This window comes from Prionailurus viverrinus, chromosome E2, assembly GCF_022837055.1.
Source record: "Prionailurus viverrinus isolate Anna chromosome E2, UM_Priviv_1.0, whole genome shotgun sequence".
Lineage (NCBI taxonomy): Eukaryota > Metazoa > Chordata > Mammalia > Carnivora > Felidae > Prionailurus > Prionailurus viverrinus.
The window spans coordinates 44,760,253-44,779,561 of record NC_062575.1 but is presented as its reverse complement, the minus strand read 5'-3'; the positions used below and the strand labels follow the sequence as shown (position 1 = coordinate 44,779,561).

Below are 19,309 nucleotides of genomic sequence, written 5' to 3'. Positions count from 1 at the left end.
ACGGCCCGCGCCCGGCGCCGGGAGCCTGCGCGGCCCCAGTGCGCCGGCGAGGAGCCAGGTGGGGCGGCGAGGTGTGGTCCCCCCGCGGGCACCGGCGGAGCGCGTTTGAGTGCGGGGCGCGCCGTGACCCCGCAGTGACCGGCGCAGAGACACGGGCGCGACAGTGAGCACTCTGCGTTTTTATTTCACAACTGGGCGCCTTCCTTCTTCGGGGGAGGCGGCAACGGGAGGTACGGGTTCCGGCCCCGGAGCCCAGGGGAACAGAAGAGGGGTCGTCTTGCTTCACCCGTCTCGGCTGAACATGTAGAGGAGCAGGTCCACCACCCGGTGACTGTAGCCGTATTCGTTGTCGTACCTGGGGAGGGAGGAGGCGGGTCAGGGGATTCCTCTCGACCACTCCGGCTCTCCCCCCGCCCCCAATCTCTCGGACTCCTTCCCCCTCACCAGGAAATGAGCTTCACGAAGTTGTCATTGAGCGCGATGCCGGCGTTGGCATCGAAGATGGACGAGTGGGTATTGCTCACAAAGTCCGTGGAGACAACCTGGGCGTTCAAATTTCAAGATAAAGTGTGGGTCGCCGAGCAAGGACCTCCAGGAGCCCAGGCTCCGACTCTTAGGCACATTGGCCATCCATTCATTTGCAATATCTGGTGGAGCCCTGCTGTGTCCGTGCTCTGGGGACGGTGTGAGGAAGGCACACTGGGGCTTTGCCTGCCGGGGGTGCCCAAAGGACTAAGAAGGCGAACACCCTCATGCTGCACCAGTAAACGTGACTTCCTGGTAACGATGCGGGCACTCAGAGCGGACCGGCACGCAGGCCCTCTCTGAGGGGAGGTGGTCAGGCTGGGTCTGGATGTCTAGGAGCATCTGGTCAACTCAGGCCCTCAGCAGTGCCTGAGGTGGAAGGAGCTACAACACAGAGGCCCCGAGGCCTTGGGCCTTGTGTGGTGTTAAGGCCACAGAGGAAGGTGTTCAGCAGTGGGGGGGATGTGATCTGATTTGCTGAAAACGAGATCCCGGTGGCTGTGTGAGAGTGGACCTATAGGAACTAAAGCACAGAGGCAGCACCAAAGGTGGGTGTACAGAGATGGCATGATGGGAGCAAAGGGATGGTGACATCCTTTCTTCACAGGGAGGCCACCGGGCCATGGCCTATCCCAAGTAAGCGTTGAAAAATGGGAGCCATTGTCTTGTTCACTAAGCATGTATCGAGCACCTGCTATGTGCCAGGCCCCGGGAAGATGGCTGGGGCCACAGAGGTGAAAAGACAGTCCCAAAGTCCCTGCTTTCTTGTGCATGTGCTAGCAGTGCCAATAGTGACTATGAAATGAAATTTCAGGTAAGGGAAAGGGCCAGAAAGAGATTATCTTATTGAGGACAGAAATTGACGTAGAGACTCGGAGGTGAGGGCAGACTATGTGGCCACCTGGAAGAAGAGCTATCTAGACCACAGGAATAGCAAGTGCAAAGACCCTGAGGCCGGGACAGCAGACCTTCCCAGCCCTGCAGTCCCTGTCTTGATACATTGTGAGCAGCTCCTTGGCAAGTGGACAATCACATTTCCTCCTCATAGGGCTCCTCCCAGGGTCCCCCTCCTCAGCCCCTACCTCATCCTCGGTGTAGGCAAGGATGCCAGCCATGGGCCCCTTGGCTGCTGCTTTTATGGCATCTTTGATGGCCTTGTATGAGGTAGGCTGGGCCAGGCGGCAGGTCAGGTCCACAACAGATACATCTGGGGTTGGCACCCGGAACGCCATTCCTGTCAGCTTCCTGGAGAATCCCACATTAGGGGTGGGAGTCAGAACCCAGGGACTTTTCTGTCCACCCCTCGTTGTCTCTGCTTTCCCCTCAGTGGACACCTCAAAGATTGGGGGCCAGTCCAGTCCTCCTGGGTGCACCCCCTGACTCTGGTTGTAACTTTCTGCCCTCATACCCGCTGAGGGATGGGATGACTTTGCCCACGGCCTTGGCAGCCCCTGTGGAGGCTGGGATGATGTTCTGGTGGGCACCCCGTCCATCTCTCCAGGCCTTCTTTGATGGCCCGTCCACTGTCTTCTGGGTGGCAGTGTAGGAATGAACTGTGGTCTTGGGAGAGGAAGAGGGCTGAGTTGTTGAGGCCTTCTCCTAAACTCCCATGCCTCTTTTTCCCAGGCCTGAGGTTCTAACCCAGGTGTGGAGACTGGTGTGGCCACCACCAGAGACCACAAGAGGGCCATGTGCAGGCCAGGGTCCAGCCTTGTCTGCAAGTTGCACAGTGTTTAAGAGACTTTACCACCTGGCTCCTCCTCCCGAAACCAGTCTCTCCCTTTTACCACCACACACTAAGCAAGTCCTGGGAGGAAGGTGTGGAGTTTCCCTGCCATCCCTCCTGCTCCAGCCCCTCTCCAACTCACCATCAGCCCTTCCACGATCCCAAATCGCTCATGGATGACCTTGGCAAGGGGGGCCAGGCAGTTGGTGGTGCAGGATGCATTGCTGAAACGCCCAGGTGTGCAAGGGCACCGTGAGGTGAGGCCCAGAGCCAGCACTACCCCCCTCACCTCTCAGTTTATGCACACAGGCCTGGTTTTGTGCAAGTCAGGATGGGGATGAGAGAGATCACTGGGGGTGCCTTCAGGCTGAAGGAGGCACCACAAGTGTGGCCGGAGAAGCTCCCCAAGCATGTTCCCCAGGAGCCGTGCCGTTCTAACACTCTCAGGGTAATGTTAATGTGATGGTTGTTAAGGCTTTGGGAAGGGAGATGTGAAAGCACCAGGGGGCTATTGGGAATAGGGGTGAAGAGGGTGAGGCTGCCACATCCTCTGGGTGCCACCCACACGCTTCAGAATGTTGCTGCCCGTTACCTGACAATTTTCATGGAGCCAGGGTTATAGTTCGTCTCGTTTACCCCCATGACAAACATGGGTGCGTCCGGTGACGGTGCACAGATTATCACACGCGTGGCACCTGCCTCAATGTGGTTCTAGAGAAGGAGCACAGATGTCAGGAGGTGCTTCAAATGTCACTCCCCCCACACCCACCCAACCAGCCCCAGGCACCTGTCCCCCCACTTACCGAAGTTTCCTCTAACGACAGGTACACACCCGTGGACTCCACCACAAAGGGGCTCCCAACAGACTTCCAGGGGATATCTCTGGGCTGCTTGCTGTGGAGGGTGGCAGCGCTGGAGTCAGTCTTTTGCTGCGTGGCCTTGCCTTCACAGTCATGGCCTGCACTGTTCAAAAGGCTGACCAGACTCCTTCCTGCCTGGCCTGCAACTGTCTTTTCCCCCCACCCCATACCTAGCTGTCCCAGTGGATTTGACCCTGCTGGTGTTGCCTTTCATCACTAACCCCGCCTTGCGGGCCTCTTTTCTTGACTCTACCCCGCCTGCTATGCCTGGGTCCAAGCTGCCACCTTCCTGACTTAAGCCTCAACGCCCCCAGGGGGGCCATCCCTGACTGCTCCATTCTACATATGCTGCCCAAAATGTGGGCCCCGGCAGGGTGAGGACTGCCCCGCCGCTTCTGGTCCCCAGCCCTGACAACCTCCCCACAGCCCTCCTAGTCCCTTGTCCTCCACCGAGAGCCCGGCGCAAGAGGCTGGGCAAGTCTCTAAAGACACTCTGCATCCCTGAGAACGGATCCCAGGGGAGAACTGAAGCCTGAGGTGGCCCTGGGGCCTGCAGTGACTAGTGGTTTACATTAGAAAGTAAAGGAGATTCTGTTTGCTGTTTGAGAAGCTCACATTTCCACTTGATAGCCAATGTTTGTATTTGAAACATCAGACACCTAGTGTTTGCTGTCTTCTACTTGGCTTTAGCCAAGCAGCGATAAGTGAATAAACCGTATACTGGTTTTTTCTCTTCACGGGGTTTATCACAACAGTGATATTTTCTTCTGCGGTTATTTGTCAGCATCTGTTTTGTCTTCTAGACCACTCTGTGCCCCTGAGCCTGCACCCTGTAGAGGGTTTCAGTGTTGGTGGGGGTTTTTTTGTTAACCATTATACACGCCTGCCACATACCCGTGTTCTGAGTGCTCTACCTTGTTGAACTCCTTTAACCCTGGCGACCTGAGGAGTAGGCACTGTTACTGGCATTTTTCAGAGGAGCCGGCCCCTGGGCAGAGGGGAGGAGAGTAGCAGGCAGAGCCGGCTGAGAGGGCAGGCGGGCTGGCCCTGGATGCACTGTGAGAATGGAACAAGCGAACGAACAAGCTGCTTCCCATCTCCCTGGACCGCCACACATGGTTCTCTCCGGTCATCTGTTCTGTCAGGGTGTACTTTTCATCATCTGGCCCAACTAGCTCTTCTCTGCTGCCCCCTTTTTCCTGCCTTCCAAGTTGCGGTGGAGAGGGGAGCACTTCATATTCCTCTGCCGTTGCCGAATTGGCATCTCAGGAGACCCCAGCTCCTTTTCTAGGCTGTCACGGGCCCTGCCCTCCTGCCCAGAGGGCTGTTTTGAGGATTCCATTCATTCTTCAAGGAAGTAGAGTCTATCCAGGGCTAGGGCCTGCGTCTGCGGTGCCAAAGCCGTAATGGCGACACAAAGCAAGAGGGCCCTCCCTGTGAGACGACTGTGGCTTTGTGGGAAAACACCCTTCCCAATGTCCCCCCACACCTGTTAACTTCGGTCGTACTCCCCACTACTGCTGTGGTGGGTATGATCATCATCCCCAGCAGATACCGTAGGAAACAGGCTAGGACATTTCAGTCTCTTGCCCAAGGTCACCCAACTAGGAAGGGGTGAAGCGAGGGTAAAACACACAAACCACATGGCTGGTGCCGAGTGCCCGAAGAACATCCACAGTGCGGTGACAAAAGCGGGCGGACAGGGAAGAGCTGCTGGAGTCACCAAGGAAGGCAGCACCTGAGTGCTGGGCGCACACCGAGGGGACAGACGGGATGGGGAAGGCAGGGAGAGTGCCCAGGCTGAGCAAGGAAAGGACACGGGATGTCTGAGCAGTGACTGCTGTGCCGGAATTGTGTTAGGGGTTAAGATTCCAAACTTGGCTCAGGCAGCTTATACTCAGGGGCTCTCCAGTCCCGCCTCCACCCACCGTCCTGCTCATCCTGCTCGCACCCAGCCCTGAGTGCCTCATCACCAGCCCTCCTGCCCCACGCGCATAGACACCGAGGTGCCGGGAGTGGCTGCGGCTGTCTCAAGCGGCAGCAGGGCCAGTTGTGGCTGCTAATTTACATTAGAAAGATAAAGTATGGTTGCGGTTTCCCCTTTTATAAATTTTTAAATGTTTTGTTATCTTGAAAGTGTTTATATTTGGAAGCATATTAAATATCTAACATTACTGCTTTTGGTTTACAGATTCTAAACATATCTTTCAGTGGCAGGAAGGGTACTGATGTCAGTGTGAACCACGTGAAAGGGGTACTAAGGAGTCAGCGTTGCCCAGGTGTAAGAGATACTCGTTTAGGGTCCCAAGAGGTGGATGGCCGGCTTGGCTGGGATGACATGGAAAGGCAGGGGGGAGCTAATAGTCCTGGGGGCCCCACCAGGAGCTGGGATTTTATTCATGGGGGAATGGGAAGCCATTGGAAGATTTAAGTAGGGGAGTCACCGCGTCCAGGTGATGTTTTTAAAAGGCCTCTGTGGCTGCTCTGTAGGAACCAAGTGGAAGCGGTGGGCTAGGTGGTGATGCCATTTCCTGGGAAGGGAGATGAGTAGGTTTGGGGGTTGAAGGAGAATCAGAAGTTGAGTGTTAAACATTGAGTTGCTCTGCCTGTGAGAAAACATGTAAATATGTGCTAAATAAAAAGAGTGGGTCACCTTTGTAGATTAGTGTTTTTACACCATTTTAGGGGCCAGGGACTTCTCAGACCCCTCGAGCCCAGTACCCAGAGGCACGTGCACACACAATTTGGGGGGTTCTGGGCCCCACACAAGGGGCTGGGATCTCATCTGGTCATCTGTACAGCTCCTGCGTTAATCTGCTGCAGGCATGCATCACACAGCTTCCCTTACCACTGGAAGACGTTGATCTCCTGGTTGTCTACGACCAGCTGTCCGTTCCTGAATTCCACGTTCCCCTTGTACTGGCCATGGGTGGAGTCATATTTAAACATGTACACCTGTGGGAGACAGGATGGCTCCCAGTCTTGAGTGTCACAGGTGGAGGAGCTGGCATCCCAAGGGTGTCCCCACCCTGGTGAAGGAGCCACACGGCATCTGGGAGCCCCCTCCCCACTCCAGTCCCACCTTTCCCAGGTCTACCGTCGGCCTGCTGCTCACCATATATTCTGGGTCAATGAATGGATCATTCACTGCCACCACCTTAACACCCTTCTCCATGCAGGCGCGTAGCACCAGGCGGCCGATGCGTCCAAATCTGTCCAGGGACAAGGGTTGTGGGGGTTGTCCTCAGAATCCTCGCCAGCAGGCAGAGGAGGGGACGGGAGAAAAGGGGATAACAGGAGGTGCACTCTAGGGTACTGGGTGGGACTCAGTCTGGGGAGAGAAGGCAAAGTGCGGCCACTGTCATCTCTTGCCCAGATGTCCTCTTCAGCCTCTTCACTGCTTCTGCTACCCATTCAGCCCATCCCCCTATCCCTAATCTTGTAGCTGGATGGATCTTGTAGAGCTTAGGTCAAATTATGTCTCATGGCTGGAAAACCTCCATGGCTCTTAGTCAGTAAAACCAAATCTGGACTGCTTACCATGGCCTGCCAGGCCCCTACCAGCTTTCCCCTGCTCCCTGCCTCCTTTTCTCCCTTGCTTGCTCCCCACCCAGTGCCAGTGTGCTTCACGCACTGACTTCCTGCCTGTTAGCTCACTGAGCTGCTCCAACCTCAGAACTGGCTACCACTACTCTCTCCAGCCTTACCGTACCCAACTTCCATGCTGTTCATGTCATGCGTCACTGAACTGTCGTGTTCCTGATTCCCACCAGAATGTGAGCCCTCTCAGGGTGCACCCCTGTACTTTCTCCCTGTATTTCTCCAGCCAGGATGGGCAGAATGAGAGCACTATGGGGAGATGCCTCAGGCAGCAACCAGAGGAAAGGCTGGGCCCTAAGCCTTCAGGAGCGGCTAGGGCCAGGCCTGACTCACCCATTGATGCCCACGGTCAGCTTCCGAACCACAGGGACCTTCTTAGGGGCAGGAGGCGGGGCTTCCTCCTTGACTGGCTCAGGTTTAGGCTCTGGCTCAGGCTGGGGCTTGGGCTGTGGCTCTGGCTCTGCCTCAACCTTGGGCTCAGGCGGGGGTGGTGCTCTGGTCACTGTTGAGGAGGGTGGGGACAATGAGTTGCACCACCATAGTGGGAGAGAATGAACCCTTTTTGCCACCCAGAACCTGTTGCTGGTTCCAGGCCCCTAGTGGCCAACCACCTAGCCCACTGTTTCCCCAACCCACCTGATCCACAGAATGATCAGGGGGTAGGCTTGCTTAAAATACCAATGCCTGGGGACGCCTGGGTGGCTCAGTTGGTTAAGTGTCAGACGCCTTGGTTTTCAGCTCAGGTCATGATCTCATGGTTTGTAGTTTGAGCTCTGTGTTGCTGTCAGCGCAGAGCCTGCTTGGAATTCTCTCCCTCTCTCTTTCTGCCTCTCCCTCGCTTGTTCACATGCTCTCTCTCTCTCTCTCTCTCTCTGAAGATAAACTTAAAAAAAAAAAAAAGATACGCATGCCAGGGCCTCTCCCCTAGAGATTGTAACTCATTATGCATGTATTTTTAACAATCACTTGGAGTGATACTGTCTATGCCTCAGTTTCCTCCTCTGTAAAATGAAAATAATAGTACACTCTTAGAGAGTCACTGTGATTAAATGAGATGATATATGTGATGCTTATGATGGAGTCTAGGAGACAGTCCACATACATTAATATTTCAAAGATTATTTCCCAAACTTGTCTGATAATTGTGCCAACCCCGTGGTCCCCAAGCTGTTCTGATGATAAGAATCCCACGGTCGGCCTCTTCCTAGGGAAATCTGATTGAATAGGTCTACACTGAAGCCAAGGACTCCTGATTCTAAAAGCACTCCAGGTGATTCTTATGCTCAGAGTAGTAGGAAATACAGGTGTATCAAAACACGAAACGAATGGAAACCCACTCCAGCTTCCACCTCTCCAAACGTACACGCTCCCACTCCCATACGGCACTTGAAAACCCCTGTGTTTGGAGGTGTGCTAGCTGGCTACAGATAAGGGCTTGAGGAGAGGAGGGGAGACGTAGAGGCCGCAGTCAGGGGGCCTGGCCGGCAGAGGGTTTCTAGCTGGGAATCAGGCCTGAATGTCAGCCCCTGCTCAGCCACCTGCGTGGTCTTGAGCAAGTGAATGAGCTCTCTGGCCTGTTTCCTGGTGTTGCATCTGCACCTTCTACCTGGGGGCTGCTGTGAAGACTCAGATCTCCAGGCCCAGTAGGTGCTGACCTCAGCGGAGGGAAGAGGTTGCTACCAAGAGGACTTGTGAGGAAAGGAAGAGAGAAGAGGTTGGAGAGGCCCTGGAGGAGGAAGGTGGGTGTTGCTCTTGGCGCCAGAATCAAAGGCACCTGGGAGGTGGTGGGGCTAGGAGCCGTGGGCCAGCTGGCCTGTGGGTCTCCCTGACCTCTACGGGCCGCCGCAGTCCATGTGGTCTGAGTCTGGACTGTGGGTCTCCAGGGGCAATACCAGTTCATGAAGGTATTAAGAGTTTATTGGTGGCAGTGACCCTGTGGCTTTGGTGACCTAGGATGTTTGCATTCCTGGGGGTTCTGCTTCCGCTATCACGAAAGAGGGAGATTCGTTCATCTGGGCTAAGAGTGGGAATCTGAGACCACTCGGCGGCCTTTCGGGAGAAAACTCGGGTGGCTCTCCTCTCCCACCTGCCCCCAGGCTTTCTCTCTCCTCCCCTCCACTCCAGGGGTGGGGTGCGTGGGCTGGAGGGAAGCTCCTGCACTAGGAAGGAAGAGCCTGAAGGAGCTTCAGTGATGAAGCATCACCTGGTAGGTGAAACAAAGGCAACAGGCGCGTGCTCTCCTAATTAAGATGACGCTCCCATTTCCTGGGTGCTGCCATGGGCTAGGTGCCGTGCTGAGCTCTCGCGGCCACCTGCTCGCTGAATGCTGTGAGGCAGGAGCGATAAATCCGCCTCACAGAGGGGAAACCGAGGCCCGAGGTCACGGGGCGAGCGCTGAGCAGGCGGGAGGTCCGCAGCGGGCAGCAGCGGATCTGCCCCGCGCAGCTCCTCGGGGGTCCCTCCCACCGCCTCCGGCCCTGGCCGCGGTCAGTACGGAGGCAGCGGAAGCAGCCGGGGGAATGCCGGTTGCCCTGTGGCAAGACCTGGGTTCATCCGGCTGGAGTGTGGGTGCACCTATGGCTGGGTGCGGTAGGGCTGGCTGCCCAGTGGCTCGGAGCAGGGGACTGCGAGTCCCAGCGCTACTATTCTGGTGCTGAGAGACCGAGGGAGGCGGCTCGCGCTCTTCCCTGCCGCTCTGAGTGGGGTCAATAAACAGCCTGGTCTCACCGGGTGTTTGTGAGGTTCCAATGAGCGCACGCCTGTAACGTGCTCGGCGCGGCTCTCGCTGTGCACAGGCCGAGGAGGACAAAGCCCACCAACCCCCAAGCGGCCTTTCCGCGCTGGGCGATAAGAGCGTCCTTCCTACGTGAAACCCAGCTGGCTAAGGTTCTTCAGCAACCTGCGGCGGTTCTCAGAAATGCGCCCTCGTAGACGCGGCTCCGCCCCTGTCCCGGCCCCACCGCGCGCTGGCGGCGCCTCGGCCGATGGGGGCCGCTATCTGGCCCGCCGCCATCGCTGTAGAAACCACTCGCCCAGCTGCGCAGGGGGTAGGGACGGAGGGAAGCGGCTCCGCGGTGGCAGAGTCGCGGGCCAGCGGCGCCGCACCCCGCCTCCTGCCCCCTCCCTCGTGGACACTGGGCGGCGGGCACGCGCGCCGCAGGGGGCTCGGGGCTGCGGGGGCTCCGGCCCGCCCTTTCTTCTCCCGTTCCCCGGGGTCGCCCCGCTGCCTCCCTCACCCGGGCACGGCTGTCGCAGTAGCTGGACAACGGTGACGTTGGTGAGGACGATGTCGCGTTTCGACATGGCCTAAGGTTTCATTGCCTGGTCGCTCCGGGAGCTGCCGGGACGTTACTGCGGTGCGGGGCGCCCAAGCTAGTGGGGTCGGAGCGTCTCGCCGTGACGTCACAGTGCCCTGTGACGTCACAGAGGGGGCGGTGCGAAGCGTGTGACGTCCGCGCGCGTGCACCGCAGCCCCCAGGCCGCCCGCCACTGACGTCTAGAATAGAATCCAACTTTTTACACTGGTCCCCAAAGCCCTGGTGTCTCTCTCTCTCTCTCTCTCTCTCTCTCTCTCTCTCTCTCCCTCTCTCCCTGGGCACACTGGCTGTGTGCTGCTCCTTGACCCTCCTCTGGTTAGTTAGCTGCCTAGCTGCGGTTTGTTTGTTTGTTTGTTTTTGCCTGGAAAGCCGTGTCCTTGCTCGGCTGCCTCCTGGTTTCCCTCCGGCGCCACCCTTTAAGAGAGGCCCTCCTGACTCCCATCTGAAGTTCTGTCCTGCCTCAATCACTACCGACCATCGCCCTCACCCCCTCAACCCGCCTATCTCCCAGGAAGCTTTGTCCGACTTCGCTCCCTGAGTTAGATGTTCCAGTGTGCAAAACTCCATCGTTATACTCCCTACATTTTAATTTTTCTCACAGCAAATGTCTCTCCCTAAAAATCATCTTGTTTATTCGTTTTCTTGCCGGGTGTCTCTGCCCCCTAGACTCTTGGAGGGCAGAATGCTTGTCTACCTTCACTTTTCTATCCCACTGACTAGAGGAAGGTTTGGCACCTACAGTGCTCACTCAATAAATACCAGAGTGAATACAGAAATATTGCATCCTCACATTTCTTCTGACTCCCAATCTTAAATTTAAGTGACCTCCAAGTCAGATCCTCTCACAGCATCCCATTCTTCTTGTGGCTTTTCACATAGTTTGTCATGATCTAGTTATTAATTTACTTGCTCAATGTATCCCCTGTCGTTCACCATGGGGCCTCCACCACCTAAAACTGTGCCAGGGCAAAGCAACTTCTGGGACAGATGGACAGATGGCTCCTTTCCTCTAAAGCACTGGGGGTGGGGGCTTGCTTGCACATCTGTGACTCACAGGCAAGGGCCTTCACCTGCAGGGCTAGCTGACACACAGCTGTGACCAAGATTTAGGGAGTGTGGGGGTTTGGGTCAAGAGGGAGTCACCATCTCAGAGAGAGGTGTGGAAGCCAGAAGAGGCAGAATGACACCATAACCTCTTCCTTCCCCAAGCCTTCGTGGGAACTCTGTTTGCCAAGCACCTGCCATGGGACAGGGTGAAGGTGAGCTCTCCTGTTTGGATGCTTCAGGGAAGGGGAACTGAAAATAAATTGGGTGTACAGATGGGGAAATTTCAATGACTCAAGACCAAAATACAGGTATTAATTAAAAGGCGGACAAAGTTAACATGTATGATGGGGGCTGTGGAAGATCACCCAAATGAAACCAGGACTGAAGAGGGGCCAGTTTTGTACAACTTTACAATGACAGATGTGGAAAGCTAGATGCAATTAAAAATTTTCTTAGAAAATATAAAGGGGTGGGGCACCTAGGTGGCTCAGTCTGTTGAGTGACCGACTTCAGGTCATGATCTCATGGTTCACAAGTTCGAGCCCTGCGTGGGGCTCTGTGCTGACAGCTCAGAGCCTGGAGCCTGCTTCGGATTCTGTGTCTTCTTCTCTCTCTGCCTCTTCCCTGGTGCGCTGTCTCTCTCTCTCTCTCTCTCTCTCTCTCTCTCTCTCTCTCAAATATAAACATTAAGAAAATATAAAGGATCAACAGTGGTGTAAAAAGAAATGACAAATCTGAGCTGGCCAATAACAAAAGAAGAAACAGTTAAGATTTATCCTCCCAAAGGCTGACCCAGATCCAGATGACTTTATGGGCAAGATCTGCTAAAGCAGAGGTGCCTGGGTGGCTCAGTCGGTTAGGTGTCAGACTTCGGCTCAGGTCATGATCTCGTGGTTTGTGAGTTCGAGCCCTATTTCGGGCTCTGTGCTGACAGCTCAGAGCCTGGAGCCTGCTTCAGATTCTGTGTCTCCCTCCCTCTCTCTCTCTGCCCCTCCCCCCACTCACACTGTTTCTCTCTCTCTCTCTCTCTCTCTCTCAAAAATAAACATTAAAAAAATAAGAATAATTAAAAAAAGATCTGCCAAAGCCTCAGGAACAAGTGTTCGCCAGCCCATAGGAATGGTTGCAGATCCTAACCAGAGCGGGGAGGCCCTGGGCAGGGCATGTGCTCTCTGAGGCCGTGTGTGTGCTCCCACCGCTCCCTCCCGGGGACCTTTTGCTGTGATGCTGGGCCACAGAAACCTCTTTGACTTGCTTTAGAGAAGCAACAGGGCCACATGACCAAAGCCAACAGAGGATGGCAAAGGAAGGACGACTCCAGGCCAGTCTCTTATGGCGCCAGATGCCAAAGTCCTGAATCAAGTAGTGGCAAATGGGAACGGGCCTGAGAAGCACTGGGGCTGCCGGGAGATGGTGGGATGGGCAGAGAGAGGGGTGGAAGGATACGATGGAGTGCATTTCAAAAGGAGAAACCCCACCTCTCAATCTCAGGGCGGATTAGGATTCTGAAGTTCACCACCCGCCCCTCCCCACCCTGCAATCTCCTGGCACGGGAAACTCCCTCATTTAGGCACCGGACAAGGGCAGGAGAGCCACACCTGAGGTTGCCCAGGGATTTGGCTTTGTCCCTGGAGCGTGAAACTTGGAGACAGATTTAATGAGTTCAAGCTTGGAGACGTGGCACGGTTTGTCGCCCTCTACAGGAGTGCCTAGAAATGGCAGAAGCCCCTGGGTCTCTGGGCCTGGGCGTCAGGACCCCGGGTGGCACCATGGGTCCTCCAAGGGGGTTGGGCCTTTGAACAGAGCTGACAACACGTGCAGATTCTCACCACACCTGGGCACCCACGCACATAACTCTGCCACCCCCGCTCACTCACACCCTGTACATTCCTTCCCGTGAGCCTTCCCACTGGGAATCCCACCTCCACCCCCTCTCTGTCTCTCCCTTTGGCATCAAAACCCAAATCTCTTTCACCCCTGCACCCAACTTACCCACACACTGGCTCTCATTCTTCTGGTCTCCGCCTGCCTCTAAATAGCCCCAGATAACGATGCTGCCACAGACCGACCAGCCACCACCTGCCCTTCCTTCTGGTGACCTTTGTCATGCCCAGGCTAGACTCCCGGCTGTTCCCCTCCAACCCCTGCCACCATGTGAACGCTTGGGGCTTTAGGCTGGGACCGAGGAGGCCCCAGGGGGGAGGAGGGAAGGAAGGATGAGCCCCTGGCCTCCAGCCCAGGTTCTGGCTGACACTCTCTTGCTGCCCCCGGTCTTCGGCCCCTCCCCGTGGCTGCCTCAACCGGCTTTTCAGGAGACACTGCGTCCTGTCCCAACGCATGGCAATCAGTCCTCTGCCCTTGCCCAAGGCCTAGGAAGCAGGAGCCAAGGTTCTGTTATGAGAATGTGTCCTGGCTCCAAAATCTGTAACCCTCCCCAAGGGGTCCTGTGCTGCTCTGGGGACCCAGGCACCCCTCTCTCCAGCGCCCTCTGAGACTCAGGCTCCCTTAGCAAGCATACTATGTGTACTTACATCACATACTTTTGGGGAGTGCTTCTTTTAATCCATCCACTTGTTTAGCCTGGAAATATTAACTGAACCCCAGGCAGTGTTCTAAAAATTGAGGATGTAGCAGTGACCAACACAAAAGCCCTGTCCTCTGGAAGTTTACAATCTGATAGGTGATGCAGACAATATAAAAGATAATTTTGGGTCATGGTAAATACTTATAAAAATAAAAACAAAAGGATGATATCATCCAATATAACTGAGAGACAGCCAAAACCTGGGCTGGAGGCCAGGGGCTCATCCTTCCTTCCCTCCTCCCCCTGGGGCCTCCTCGGTCCCAGCCTAAAGCCCCAAGCGTTCACATGGTGGCAGGGGTTGGAGGGGAACAGCCGGGAGTCTAGCCTGGGCATGACAAAGGTCACCAGAAGGAAGGGCAGGTGGTGGCTGGTCAGTCTGTGGGAAGGTTCTTGTTTTGTTTTGTTTCGTTTTTTGTTTTTAGAAGGCTACATTTGAGTCAAGAGCAGAATAAGGAAGAACCCACCATGTGAAGATCTGAGTTGTGCCTTGCAGACAGGGAAGATGGCAAGTGCAAAGGCCATGGAGGCAGGAATAAACCTGGTGTGTCTGAGGACCAGGGAGAAGACCCATGGGGCTGGGACGCGGTAAGTGTAGGGCAGGGGGCATCTACTGGAACAGTAAGAGCAAGGTCTGATGACTCCTTCAACTCCCTAAGAGTGCTCTCCTTCCCTTGACTGCACCTCCCATCGCCCCAGACTCTCACTACTGGGGAAACTGGATCCTTCTGTCCCCCAAGAGGAGTGAAGAGCCAGACCTGGGTCGTGAGGATGGGGGTGCTGGAAGGTGGGGTTGGAAGAGAGGAGACCTGGATGGTGGGGGAGGAATGAAAAGAGGGGGTGGTTGGAAGGGAGGCCATCTGGGCTTTGGGGTGGAGGGCCTGAAATGGGCAAGAGGCGAAGATGCCACGTGAGTGTTCTCCATTCATGACTCACCCTCTCTGCCTCCTCCTCTTCATTGCTCAACTCAAAGCTCTCTGGGAAATACCTCCCTGACTGGGGACCAAGTCAGTGCCTCACAGGGTAATTGAGTCATGAGGGGTGGAGAAGAGGGAGTGAGGTAGAGGATAAATAGCAGCTTTGCTTCTCTGGCTCCTCTCTGCATCCTCCCCACCCTGCCAACAACATGCACCTTGCCAGTTTGCTCAGCTCCTGCTCCCTCCTACTGCTCTGGGGGGCCCTTCCTGGATGGGCGGCCAATGATGATCCCATTGAGAAGGTCATTGAAGGAATCAACCGAGGGCTGAGCAATGCAGAGAGAGAGGTGGGCAAGGCCCTGGAAGGCATCAATAATGGAATCACTCATGCTGGAAGGGAAGTGGAGAAAGTTTTTAATGGACTTAGCCACATGGGGAGCCAAGCTGGCAAGGAGCTGGACAAGGGCGTCCAGGGGCTCAACAACGGCTTGGACAAAGTAGCCCATGGGATCAACAATGGCATCGGACAAGCAGGAAAGGAAGCAGAGAAGTTTGTCCATGGGGTCAACAACGCTGCTGGACAGGTTGGGAAGGAGGCAGACAAAGTGATTCAGGGGGTCCATCATGGGGTCAACCAGGCGGGAAGCGAGGCAGGGAGGTTTGGCCAGGGGGCCCACCATACTGCTGGGCAGGCTGGGAATGAGGCGGGGAGGTTTGGCCAGGGGGTCCATCACGGGGTTAACCAGGCTGGGAAGGAGGCAGAGAAGTTTGGTCAGGGCATCCATCATGGGGTCAACCAGGCTGGGAAGGAGGCAGAGAAGTTTGGTCAGGGGATCCATCATGGGGTCAACCAGGCTGGGAAGGAGGCAGAAAAGTTTGGTCAGGGGATCCATCATGGGGTTAACCAGGCTGGGAAGGAGGCAGAGAAGTTTGGTCAGGGGATCCATCATGGGGTTAACCAGGCTGGGAAGGAGGCAGAGAAGTTTGGTCAGGGCATCCATCATGGGGTTAACCAGGCTGGGAAGGAGGCAGAGAAGTTTGGTCAGGGGATCCATCATGGGGTCAACCAGGCTGGGAAGGAGGCAGAGAAGTTTGGTCAGGGGATCCATCATGGGGTCAACCAGGCTGGGAAGGAGGCAGAGAAGTTTGGTCAGGGGATCCATCATGGGGTCAGCCAGGCTGGGAAGGAGGCAGAGAAGTTTGGTCAGGGCATCCATCATGGGGTCAACCAGGCTGGGAAGGAGGCAGAGAAGTTTGGTCAGGGGATCCATCATGGGGTTAACCAGGCTGGGAAAGAGGCAGAGAAGTTTGGTCAGGGCATCCATCATGGGGTTAACCAGGCTGGGAAGGAGGCAGAGAAGTTTGGTCAGGGGATCCATCATGGGGTCAGCCAGGCTGGGAAGGAGGCAGAGAAGTTTGGTCAGGGGATCCATCATGGGGTCAACCAGGCTGGGAAGGAGGCAGAGAAGTTTGGTCAGGGGATTCATCATGGGGTTAACCAGGCTGGGAAAGAGGCAGAGAAGTTTGGTCAGGGGATCCATCATGGGGTCAGCCAGGCTGGGAAGGAGGCAGAGAAGTTTGGTCAGGGGATCCATCATGGGGTTAACCAGGCTGGGAAGGAGGCAGAGAAGTTTGGTCAGGGGATTCATCATGGGGTTAACCAGGCTGGGAAAGAGGCAGAGAAGTTTGGTCAGGGGATCCATCATGGGGTCAACCAGGCTGGGAAGGAGGCAGAGAAGTTTGGTCACGATGTCCATTATGCTGCAGGGCAGGCTGGGGGAGAGGGAGACAAAATAGTCCAAGGGGTCCATCCTGGAGTCAACCAGGCTGGGAAGGAGGTGGAGCAGTTTGGCCAGGGAGTCCACCATGGGGCTAATGAGGCCTGGAAGGAGGCAGAGAGGTTTGGCCAGGAGGCCAACTATGCTGCAGGACAGGGTGGGAAAGAGGGAGAGAAAGTGGTCCCAGGGGTCCACCAGGGAGTCAACCAGGCTGGGAAGGAGGTGGAGCACTTTGGCCAGGGCGTTCACCATGCCGTTGAACAGGCCGGAAAGGAGGCAGACAAAGTGGTCCAAGGGGTCCACGATGGGGTCAACCAGGCCGGGAAGGAGGCAGAGAAATTTGGTCAAGGGGTCAACCACGCTGCCGGCCAGGCTGGAAAGGAAGCGGAGAAACTTGGCCAAGGTGTCCACCATGCTGCTGGCCAGGCCGGGAAGGAGGTGGACAGGTTGCAGCAGAATGTTCATAATGGGGTCAACCAAGCCGGCAAGGAGGCCAACAAACTGCTGAATGTAGGTGAACAGGGGTGGGGAACTGGGGAGAAGGGGCTGGGGGGAGGGAAAGTTAAACCCTTGGGACATTTGGGTAGTCCATGTAGCCTGGGTTCGGTGAAAGAAGCTTGGGCAGCTCCATGGCCACGCTCCCTCTCTGGGCTCAGCTGGTCAGATGGATCAAACCACCTCATGGCAAAGCCCTGTATCAGACAGCGTGAAAGGGGCCCAGCCCCACCTTCAGGGAGCTGCCCTCCCAGTTGAGGAGGTGTAAAGAGAGGCACACGAAGCCTCTCCTGGGGAACAGTGGTTACTGAGCCAAGATCTGTGGCAGTGCAAACAGAGTGAGTGTTGAGAAAACCCAGAGCATCAGAGGAAGCATGGGGAATGGCTTCTGGAGACAAGCCCTTTTCTGCTTCATTTTCATAACAAGCCTCTGAGGTAGGCAGGGTGAGGGTGCTGACTCCCTGATTCTCAGATAAGGAAATGGAAGCTCACTGAGGTTTTCAGGGGACTTGCCAAGGTCCTGTGGCTAGCACTCAACAGAACGGGCACCAAGGAGGGGGCATGGGGACCAGAAGGCTGACCCCTGCCTGCCTCAATTCCCCACGCTCCAATCTCCACGAAGAATCTTTAGGACACCATCTTGAGGACTGGCCCAGACCTCGACCTTGAAGCCGACAGCCACATCGGCTGCCAGGCAGGGACCCAGGGGTGGGTGGGGAGGAAGGGACTCTGCAGAAAGTATACGGGGTGGAGGGGTGGGCTCTGGGTCAGACAGCAGTCTTCGTTGGGAGGAGGTCAGGAGGGGGAGGTTTGTTGTGGGATTCAAGGCTGACCACAGCAGCAGAGGCACTGCTGAGTATCTGGGGATAAAATTAGGACAGGGATCAACCCAAGTTAGGGATCAGGTCAGACGGGGTAGAGCCGAGGTCGGGCTGAGGTCACACTAGGATCCGTGTGGGTTCTCTGGGTTCCCTTTCCAGTCAGGGCCTTCTCAGCAACAGGGCATGCGTTCAGTGAAATAAGAGGGAATTGGGGAAGACTAGTCAGGAGGGGGCAGACATCCTTCCAGGCTTTTCTTCTCATCTCACAGAATTCCCACAGCAACATGGGCTCTGGGTTTTCCTTCTGGACAGTGAGGGGGCAGGGGGTTAGCCTATGCCTCCCACCCCGGCCCCTGCTACAGGGCAGCAGGTCAGTGGTGGAAGATGAACTTGGAACCCCTCAAGGGCTGACGGGTTATAATGACAGTCTGGGCTTCATCCACAGGGCACTCATCCAGGCGTTTCCACCGGCCAGCACGGAGGGGGCGCAACCACAACATTAACATCTGGAGTAAGTCTCCCAAGCAGCACGAGGGAGGGGAGGCCCTGCTGGGGGGGGTGGCGGTGGGGCACGTGCTGGTGACCAACCCTCTTGTCCTTGAATTCCAGGCCTCGGTCAACAAGGCCTTCCTCAACTTTCCAGCTCTGTGGCAGGTGAGTGCCCACGTGGCTTCTACATTGTGCTCTTGGCCTCTGGAGACAGTCACATCCCTTCCCACTGCCCGTTCACGGACAATGTCACGGTGGACAGACTCTCAGCCTTGCAGAGGCCATCCATTCAACCTGTTTCCCAGCTCTGGCCTTCCCTTCCTTTGCCTGCTCTGTGTCCCTCGCCCCCTCTTCTGGCTGCTTTCCATTCCCGTGGAGGTGGACATAAGCTGGCAAAACAGACTCACGGGGGGCCAGCGGGGGAGGCACTGCCGAAACCCTCCCCTCTCTGTGCCCAACACTTCTCACCAGCTTTCCTCCCTCAATGCACTGTGAGTCCCTCTGCTGCCCAGCCTCTGCTGCCTTACAGCCATATGCCGGTGGGAGGTGGGGGGAGCCTGCCGCTCTGTCCATCGCCTGGCTGATAGGCACCCCCTCGCCCCCCAGTATAAAGGCTCCCGTGGGACCCTGCTCCCTACTCTGGGCCCAAAGCAAAGTCCTAGCTCTTCTCTTTGCAATTAGTACCTGAGCCGCAAGAGACTGGGGCATAGGATGAGGGTGGGAACAGCCCCAAGGCACACCCTTGTTTATTCCTGGGCCGTGGGGGTGGCAGGGGATCCTCTGAGGCAAAACAGATGAGGCCCCTGGGCTCCCACAGAGGCCCCTGGCACCTCTGCCTGGGAGGGCTGGCTCCCTATTCTTCCTGAATCTAGGAGTCTAGGACATAAGCAAGTCCGAGGTCAGAGAAGCTAGTGTCAATGTCCCTCTCATTTTCTAGGGGGCTGAGGACAGAGGCCTTGGTCCCCTCAGGGCGGCGTTCCCTGCATTCACTCCCTCTCTCCTCTCTTCCAGAGCGTCATCGCCATCATTCCCTAAACTGATGCACTGGCCTTACTCAGCAGACTGACTTTCCTGTTGTCATACTAGCTGACAGGACCTGGAGGAGCTGGGGGTGGGGGGACAGATTTCCTGAGTCTCGCAAGGGGTCTGTACT

At 56.1% G+C, this 19,309-nt stretch overlaps 2 protein-coding genes across 7 annotated transcripts; one reads left to right on the top strand and one right to left on the bottom strand.

The window, feature by feature from the left end:
* Nucleotides 1–3: 3 nt before the first annotated feature.
* Nucleotides 4–19,299, top strand: SBSN (suprabasin). 6 transcript variants are annotated; one of them, XR_007147512.1, is made up of 6 exons: nucleotides 10,087–10,343; nucleotides 11,238–11,287; nucleotides 14,082–14,244; nucleotides 18,113–18,178; nucleotides 18,277–18,321; nucleotides 19,168–19,194. XR_007147512.1 is itself a non-coding variant. In XM_047837001.1 (5 exons), the coding sequence occupies exons 1-5, from the start codon at nucleotides 14,783–14,785 to the stop codon at nucleotides 19,189–19,191; spliced, it is 1,944 nt and encodes a 647-aa protein (XP_047692957.1). In that variant the 5' UTR covers nucleotides 14,587–14,782; the 3' UTR covers nucleotides 19,192–19,299. The 6 variants fall into 6 exon arrangements, 1 of the variants encoding a protein (XP_047692957.1); XR_007147515.1 differs by lacking the exons at nucleotides 10,087–10,343; nucleotides 11,238–11,287 and adding an exon at nucleotides 4–163; XR_007147513.1 differs by lacking the exons at nucleotides 10,087–10,343; nucleotides 11,238–11,287 and adding an exon at nucleotides 7,548–8,450.
* GAPDHS (glyceraldehyde-3-phosphate dehydrogenase, spermatogenic) lies at nucleotides 165–10,065 on the bottom strand. The gene is made up of 11 exons (XM_047836922.1): nucleotides 9,948–10,065; nucleotides 7,045–7,213; nucleotides 6,227–6,323; nucleotides 5,960–6,066; nucleotides 3,055–3,145; nucleotides 2,844–2,962; nucleotides 2,394–2,475; nucleotides 1,934–2,085; nucleotides 1,608–1,770; nucleotides 445–542; nucleotides 165–355 (listed from the first exon to the last, which is right to left on the bottom strand). Exons 1-11 carry the CDS (start codon nucleotides 10,012–10,014, stop codon nucleotides 283–285), a joined length of 1,218 nt encoding a protein of 405 aa, XP_047692878.1. The 5' UTR covers nucleotides 10,015–10,065; the 3' UTR covers nucleotides 165–282.
* Nucleotides 19,300–19,309: the final 10 nt, after the last annotated feature.

What these genes read in the sequence shown, in the direction of transcription:
- GAPDHS (XM_047836922.1), bottom strand. Translation starts at nt 10,014, where the DNA reads ATGTCGAAACGCGACATCGTCCTCACCAACGTCACCGTTGTCCAGCTA. An exon ending in ACTGCGACAGCCGTGCCCGG is followed by an intron (nt 7,214 to 9,947) that starts GTGAGGGAGGCA and finishes CCTCCTCAACAG; the next exon opens with TGACCAGAGCACCACCCCCG. An exon ending in TTCGTGAAGCTCATTTCCTG is followed by an intron (nt 356 to 444) that starts GTGAGGGGGAAG and finishes CTCCCTCCCCAG; the next exon opens with GTACGACAACGAATACGGCT.
- SBSN (XM_047837001.1), top strand. Translation starts at nt 14,783, where the DNA reads ATGCACCTTGCCAGTTTGCTCAGCTCCTGCTCCCTCCTACTGCTCTGG. An exon ending in TCCATCACGGGGTTAACCAG is followed by an intron (nt 15,320 to 15,589) that starts GCTGGGAAGGAG and finishes GGGGTTAACCAG; the next exon opens with GCTGGGAAGGAGGCAGAGAA. An exon ending in ACTTTCCAGCTCTGTGGCAG is followed by an intron (nt 18,322 to 19,167) that starts GTGAGTGCCCAC and finishes CCTCTCTTCCAG; the next exon opens with AGCGTCATCGCCATCATTCC.